The sequence below is a fragment of the Theobroma cacao genome, chromosome 5 (genome assembly GCF_000208745.1).
Source record: "Theobroma cacao cultivar B97-61/B2 chromosome 5, Criollo_cocoa_genome_V2, whole genome shotgun sequence".
NCBI classification, from domain to species: Eukaryota; Viridiplantae; Streptophyta; class Magnoliopsida; order Malvales; family Malvaceae; genus Theobroma; species Theobroma cacao.
The window spans coordinates 29,390,907-29,398,656 of record NC_030854.1 but is presented as its reverse complement, the minus strand read 5'-3'; the positions used below and the strand labels follow the sequence as shown (position 1 = coordinate 29,398,656).

The window sequence follows — 7,750 nt, the reverse complement described above, 5'->3', positions numbered from 1 at the left end:
GAGTGATGCATGAACGAGGCTGGTATAACAGGAAGCTTCTCGACTTTCAATTTAGAGGGCAGGTGAAAATCTGAAAGAACGTGTGATTAACAACCAAACCTCCAACGCTGGAAGGGAAGCTTGGGATTTTCTTTTTCTTCTTAAAGCGATCACGAAACAGTAAGTTCTCAGTTTCCTCTCTCTCTCCTTATTTTCCTTCATTTAAATTTCTGATTCGTAAATTCTCTTATTGTTTCATTGAGATTTTTACGTTTAGATTTCTAGTGTTGTAATTAGATTTTCCTTTCTTCAAAATTCTTTAGATTTTTGTTGGGAAATTTCCGCCGAGATTATTTTTGTTTGCAGAGGAAATAATTTTGCAAGTTTCTATTTTTATTTTGAAGACATAATTCTTGGCGGAAAAGTTAGGTAAGTGGGAAACAGGAACTTTACTTAGCTTCCTAATTTAAGGGGGAACAGAAATGTGGAGCTGTTGAATTATGTTGGTAATTTTAGGCTCCCTTTAAATGTTGCTGCTGTTTTTTTTTCTTTTTTATTTTCAAAAATGTCTTTAAAGCAAAAGCAAATAGTAAAGCTTTTATGTGATTAAACATGATGAAATTGTTCAAATTCAATGTTGACTCAAACTTGGTTGTTCCATAGAGAAGTGAAACCATGCATTTTGTTGACAGTTTTAAATATTTTATTTGTTCATTGCCTTGTAGCTTTAGAGTTAGCAGGTTTTGTACCTTTTGTTTTGTTTGGTTTATGTTACGTGCACATGGTTTTTCCAGTTTTATCATGGTTAAAAGTAATTTTGCCGCTATTGGAATGGCTTAGGTTTGTTGCCAATGAGGGGTAGAAGTTACAGTTACAGCCCTTCACCACCAAGGGATTATGGTAGGAGGCGTCGCAGCCCTAGCCCCAGGGGTCGCTATGGCGGCCATGGTAGAGATCTTCCCACCAGCCTTCTTGTTCGTAATCTTCGCCATGACTGTAGGTTTGTGCTGTCTCCTCCTTTCGATTGGTGTCGATTATTTGAAACCAGATATTTTCTTTCTGTATCTGCTTTTGGCTTTCGTGCTGGTTATGTTTCACATTTAATTCATGAGGTAAGCATATGCAAAGGTTTTTGAGGGGACACATATGATTCACTTTTGTTGCTTACCCATCCAAGAATAACAAGCAGTTTTGTTTGTCTTCATTAAAAGAACATGATTGTCATAATACAAGTCAAATTTTAGTCTCACAAAAGTGTGTTCTTAGAGCTAATAAATTTCAAATTGCACTTCGTGTGCAGGCCAGAAGATCTGCGGGGACCTTTTGGGCAATTTGGTCGTCTCAAGGACATCTACCTGCCTCGAGATTATTATACTGGGTGAGTATAATCCTTGTTGATTCCTGAAATGGTAACTCAGTCTGTGTGTGTCTGATAATGCCAACTTGTCTGTCTTCATCCTGTCTCACATGAGATTTTGGGTGATGGGGTTGTTTCTTTATGATTTACATTGGTTTATGGGAATTTGGTTGTTTTTATTGAAAGTGTTGAAGACACCAATGAAGTAATAAAGTACTGTGTTGAAGACATCAATGAAGTATAAGAGTATTCTGTTGAAGACACTTTCAAGTAATGAGTACTGTTCAAGATGTCCTTAATTTACATCAAGGTTGGAAGGAAGTTGGTTTTGAATTCATTGTGAAGAAGTGCAAGTCTTGAAGATTATCAACTGAATTTAAATTTTGCTCCCACAAGGTTAGCAGCCACATAATCATATTTACTTGAATTGTATGAAGCATCAGCTTGCTGTCATGATCTTCCATGTTGCTCTGGAGTCAAGATCATGCTTGTGATTTTGAAAATCAGTGAGCATGTGTGGCTTATGAAGTATAATCTGCTATCTATTGTATTAATCCTTTGTTTATGAGAGCTACCTTGTTTGTGATGTAGGGAACCACCTGGTTTTGGATTTGTCCAGTATCTGGATTCTGCTGATGCTGCTGATGCAAAATATCATATGGATGGTCATGTTCTTCTTGGCCGAGAACTTACTGTTGTTTTTGCTGAGGAAAATAGGAAGAAGCCTTCAGAAATGAGGGCAAGAGATCGTGTAAGGTAAGCATGGGTTCTTTTGCAATGCTTATATACACCGCTTTTTTTTTTTGTTTTTCAAAATTAGCTCCTGTTTTTAATTGGTGTTCTCATTTTGTTAGGCATAAAGGGACTTAGGAAGACAGGACACCTGTATTTGTTAAGGATTTCCAGTTAGAGAAAAAATGGAGTTAATTGAACAATAGTAATGTTAATTACATGTGTGATGTTCATGATATTAATGACAGGGGTCTGGCATATAGGCGGTCACCACTTCGTTATTCTCGGTCACCACGATATGCTCGAAGTTACTCCCGGAGTCCAGACTATTATTCTCCTTCTCCTAGGCGAAGACATTTCTCAAGGTAAGCTGTTCAATATTTCTGTAGTCTTAATCATTTATGTTTTGTGATTAGTCTTGTTAATGTTGCCTACTGTTTTTGTATAGGTCAATTTCACCCAGAGATAGGAGATACAGAGGGCGATCTTGCTCAAGGTCACCCTATGGCTCAAGGAGCCCAGGCCGGAGCTTTAATAGGAGCAGGAGCCAAAGTCTGGACTATTCTACGTGACTGACCGGAAGGTGTCGGGGTTAGTATGTGTCAGGAGATATATCTCTATGCTAGTTGTCTGGATAAATAGTTTGCATTTGCTTCAGCATGTATGACTGGTTAAAAAGTTGATTATTTAGTTTCTAGTGCTGATTGTGGTCGTAGTAATCATGTTTAACACAGACATGCTATTCTGAATCTTCTATGTTGACAATATTGTCATCCTTAAATGATCTTTTTTAATTTTTGTCATTTACCAGTGTTGTTGTTTCTTGCATGGGTTATTAGATACTTGTTTGTGTTGGTATCTATATGTTGATATACAGTTGATCTTTTTGATTGTTCTTTGTTATTGATTTTGTCACCACATTCAAGCATTTGCAAAAGATTGTCACGTGAAGGTTGTGTTAGGGAGTTAAGAATAGGATAGGCCTTTTCCCATAACGTCTATGGATTGGCATTCTTTCTTTGTTGATAATCAAAATCAGCTGCATTGTTTCTGTTCTTTCATCATTTTTTCATGCCATGATTGAAATATTTTAGTTTCACATTGAACTAGCAATTGGATCCTCACAAGTGCAGCTATTTTACTGCGTGAGGTCCACTGATTTTCTGGTTCATAAAACCGAAAACCAGAAGAGTGAAAAGAGACAAATACTTGCAAACAAAAGTATGGGTTATAATGTACCAACATCTGCAGACAAAATATGGGTGGTAATGTACATTATATTACAAAATCTATTTATACAAGTATACTCATCTTGATGCTTGCTAGATTTTACACATACACTCTCAACATTAATGCAGTGATGATAACATATGTTAATGTTATCCATCCAAATCTTAATATGTCTACATCATCATCATGGGACTGTGAGCTTTGGCTCACCCGTCTTTACTAGGCACACCCAACTTGGATGTGGGAGTCTCTGCCATCAGGGGACCGAACAGAGGCGTCTGTGTCCCAAATTCCCAATTTGATTAGAACGGGGATCGTGTAAACCAGAGTGACCTACACTTTAAGATGTAGGTTTAGATTTGCTGATTTAGATATCCACACAACATCCAGACTGTACAAACCCAGAGAACTCGGCCGGAACATCTATACTCTTGAACTGTCCATTCTGTCCATCCACCAAAAAGAACCCTTGTGGACCACCCTGGTAAGCTGATCCAGACACAAACGTCGATTCACCCAAGGGGACCGCACATACTCCAACTCGTATCGCCGAATCACAGTCGGCCCAGCAGAAAAATTTCTTCTCTTTCCCAACTCCCACGCAAGACCTTGGACATTGACTACCCTTCCATGCCTCCTCAACTCGCCTCCATTGACCCGTCCCCAAATCCATCAGCTCGGCGCTCCCCTCGAATCTTCCTTGATTATCCGTTCTGTATCCGCTCACCACCCAGAAGTCCGATCCAATCATCACCCCTTGACACTCGTCTCGCTCCTGACTCAGCGGAGTCAACTGGGTCCACTCATCCCGAATTACATCATATTCCCACGCTGTGCTTAAAGCGTTCTTGTTCTCGTCATGACCACCCGCCACGATAACTCGTCCATTCAACTCCCCAGCCGCAAAGAATGATCGAGTTTCCGGCATCTGCTTCCCTTGTCTCCACCTCTGAGTCGTGAACTCGTATATAAACACGTCTCTCACCGGGTCATAACTCGTCGGGTCCCAGCCGCCCATGAGAACAAGCTTTCCTTCTGAGCTTGTTATCTGACAAAACAACGGAAGCCCACCTGGGTACTTCGGAACCGGGTCAACTCGGTCCCAGGTGCCACTCGCGGGGTCAAATACGGTGATACCATACCTAGGCTGACCAGCATGTTTGGACCCATCAGGATCGGAACCACTCTTTAGTAATTGAACCAAGCAAGCGGCTTTCTGGGTATACCCGGTTTTCTTTCTGTGGTAGTAAAACTGTCTGCTTTGGAGAAGCTCTTGCCATCGCCGGCAAACTCGAGCTGACATTCGATGAGTTGAATAATGAAATCGAGTCAAGCACTCGAGTCCGATTTCCTCAGGTAAAGCTGGAATCAGCTCCGATAACAACTCAGTAGAACCCATTTTTTCCTTTCGTTCTCTTTTAGTTGCAGTCTTAAAATAGCACGCGTAAGGACGGCTTTTTATAATTGAAAAAAAAAAAAAAGGTAACTCCGATACGATGTGCACTAGGGGCGGCAAACCAGCGTCTGCCACGTAAGGGATCATGGTTTTTTTTGTCGGTTTCTTTTTGTTTTTCTAGTTTTCCGGTTTCCCTTTTTTTGATGTATCTAGACTCTATGTTGTTTGCGGTTCAACGTTGATACGTATGAAGGTGGGGGTACTGTGCTCCTTTTTGGTTCAAGTGGGTATCATTTGAAAAATGAAAAAAGTTTATTTTATTTGTTTATGAAGTTATTTGAAAATCTTTTAACTGATTTTACAAGAAAAAACGTTTTTTGATTTCAATGACCTATTTGTTAGGATCATGTTAAGTCATTCAATTCTCTATATTGAGTTTTGATGTAATTGTTAATCATAATCTCTCTTTTGTAACAAGATATAATTTATTTTGCAATTAAAAATTTCCTATAAACAACAATTTGGATTCGTGAGACCAACTGGTAAAACCTAAAATCTTGTTTGACTTTCCGAACCTTAATTTTCAATTCATTTGCACCAGAAATTCATACGTATTTTGCAATGTATATGCCTGCTTAATTGAAATTTTAAAAATATATATTTCATCTTAAAAATTATGATTTTAAGTGATTTTGACAATTTTGAATATTATAGGGTTAAGCGGATTTGAATTTAGAGTTATCGTATTTCATATTTTAAACGTGTAAGCACGTTTAAAATACCATAATTTCTTGTTTTAAATGGGTTAATTCGTTTAACTCCCATATGATCCATTTAATTAATTGTGTCAATTCATGTGTTATGATATATTAATTCAATTATGATATCCATTTAAACGTTTAATCGTAATTAATGGATTTGTTGTGACATATCTTATTGTGTCATATCAATTTAATTGACTTTAATAAATGTATTAATAATATTGTGCTGTGTAATTTATATATATGATTATGATATGACAACATATATTATCAAATCTAATTATAAGAATAAAACAATAAAAACATGAAGTCTACATGTCGGCTGGGAGACTTAAATATTAATGTATTGTTGTATTTTAAACTTTGAACAGTAAGGAGTTAAGATATCATCCATTGAGACAGTTGCTTAATATATTAGTATACATGCGTATAATCATGGCTCTTCAATTGCGTGCTCAACATCAATGATTTACAAAATCGGTGCAAATTGCAATTAAATAATTCTAATCTTATCAAACTTAGATTTTAAATTGTCATGTTGAACTTGCATTTTGATTTTTTTTTTTTGTTTTGAGTTTTATGTATATGTGTATTGAGAATATCAAGTAGGGATATGACTCTTTTTATTATTTTTTGTTTGTGTCACGTTTTAATTAGAGATAGTAATTTATAATCGAGTACTCTTTATTGCCCGATATAGAACTTGAGTAGTAAAAGATTACTCCGGTTACTACTTGAATTTGATTATAAATAATAATGTTTAATATTAAATTTTAATTTATATATTTTTTTATTTATAATTAATATAATATTTCCAAAATTCATTAATTGTTTAAAATATGGTTTAAAAATAACAAATAGATAATGATGGATATTTTAAAAAGTAACAGGGGAGATTTAAATTTTAAGAAATAATTCACTTTAATTCGTAAATTTTACTATTTTTTATTTTTATGATTTGAATTTGAAATTCTAGATGTTACAATATATTATTGGCATCATAATTACTGAAGAGGGGTTTGAGTTTTTTTTAGGGGGAAATATTATCCATAATAGCAACGGGGAATGAGTTAGAATAAATGAAGTGAGAAGGGCAACAGAGGAGTTGACCAAGACCGAGCGTTGTTAGGGATGTGGATAGGAGTTGGCTTAGCATGTGAAAGTGGGACCTGGGCGGAAGCCCAAAGTCCAGATTCTAGAAGAGAAGGTTGGAACCTGTAGCGCTTGCTCGATGATAAGTGTCGACGCGCTGAAAGCAAGTTGATGAGTCAGATCGATAAGCTCTTCCATACATGTTTTATTTTTTCCTCTTTCATTCTCGTAATTATCTGTTCGGAGGGGATCCGCGTACGCAACTATCATTACTCCCTCGACGTGTTGTCGGTCTGTGGGTGAAATTAGTAGAATTTAAAAACATTTTTCTTTAAGAAAACTATCATATAAAATGCTATAGAGGCTTAATGTTATTCTAGTCCACAAACAAATTAAAATACGATACTATATGCTTTAAGTTTGTACTAGTGAATGCCACAGCAAGTTTTGTCATTACCAAACAGTTTGGTAATGACTAATCCTATCTTTTCCGAAATTATCATTTCATGAATTAAATATGTACTTATATTGATATATGTATTATTAATTATTTATCAATAGTACGATTTTCTTCTAGAACATTTGGAGTTTAATCTTGCCATAGACTTGTTTTATTTTACACTTTTTCTCTCATTTCTTTCTTTCTTTTTTTTCCCCTTTATGTTCTTCCATTGGGAGAACAAAATTGAAAAGACTAGGAATAAGAAAACGTAGTACATTTTACTGGGTTGCTATCAAAGTGCCCCAAAAGTAACCCAAACCAACACTCACTTTCTCCAACTTGTTCAAAAAGAAGTCCATTTTTCCAATGTTTTTCACACCCCAGTCGCATCAAATCTCAAATCAAGTAAGCTCTTGTCTTGAACACTTGTGTAGCTTGATTGGGCAAAAGCTTGGAGGGTAAAGAGATCCAAAGAGGAGGTTAACCAGACATTTTTAAATTATAGAAGGGTAAAGAAATCCAAAGAGGAGGCTAACCAGACGTTTTTAAATTATACTCCAATAACCTTTTTTCTTTTGTGCTTTTCATATATCAATAATGGTATGAACAAATTCTATTCTTTATCCATTTTGGTAGATTAATAATAATAAACAAAGGCTAAAGCCACAGAAAAAAGGGTATAATTGGACAAAAGAAATTAAAAGAAAGAAGAAGACAATGAGAGAGAGAGAGAGAGAGAGAGAGAGAGGAGGAGTAGGTTT

At 36.1% G+C, this 7,750-nt stretch overlaps 2 protein-coding genes across 3 annotated transcripts; one reads left to right on the top strand and one right to left on the bottom strand.

The window, feature by feature from the left end:
- Positions 54-2,875, top strand: LOC18599192 (serine/arginine-rich SC35-like splicing factor SCL33). 2 transcript variants are annotated; one of them, XM_007029045.2, is made up of 6 exons: positions 54-159; positions 820-979; positions 1,280-1,357; positions 1,928-2,092; positions 2,317-2,433; positions 2,517-2,875. In XM_007029045.2, the coding sequence occupies exons 2-6, from the start codon at positions 831-833 to the stop codon at positions 2,638-2,640; spliced, it is 633 nt and encodes a 210-aa protein (XP_007029107.2). In that variant the 5' UTR covers positions 54-159; positions 820-830; the 3' UTR covers positions 2,641-2,875. The 2 variants fall into 2 exon arrangements, with proteins under 2 accessions (XP_007029107.2, XP_007029110.2); XM_007029048.2 differs by lacking the exon at positions 54-159 and adding an exon at positions 170-408.
- LOC18599193 (F-box/kelch-repeat protein At2g44130) lies at positions 3,278-4,750 on the bottom strand. The gene has a single exon (XM_007029049.2). The coding sequence runs from the start codon at positions 4,695-4,697 to the stop codon at positions 3,666-3,668; it is 1,032 nt and encodes a 343-aa protein (XP_007029111.2). The 5' UTR covers positions 4,698-4,750; the 3' UTR covers positions 3,278-3,665.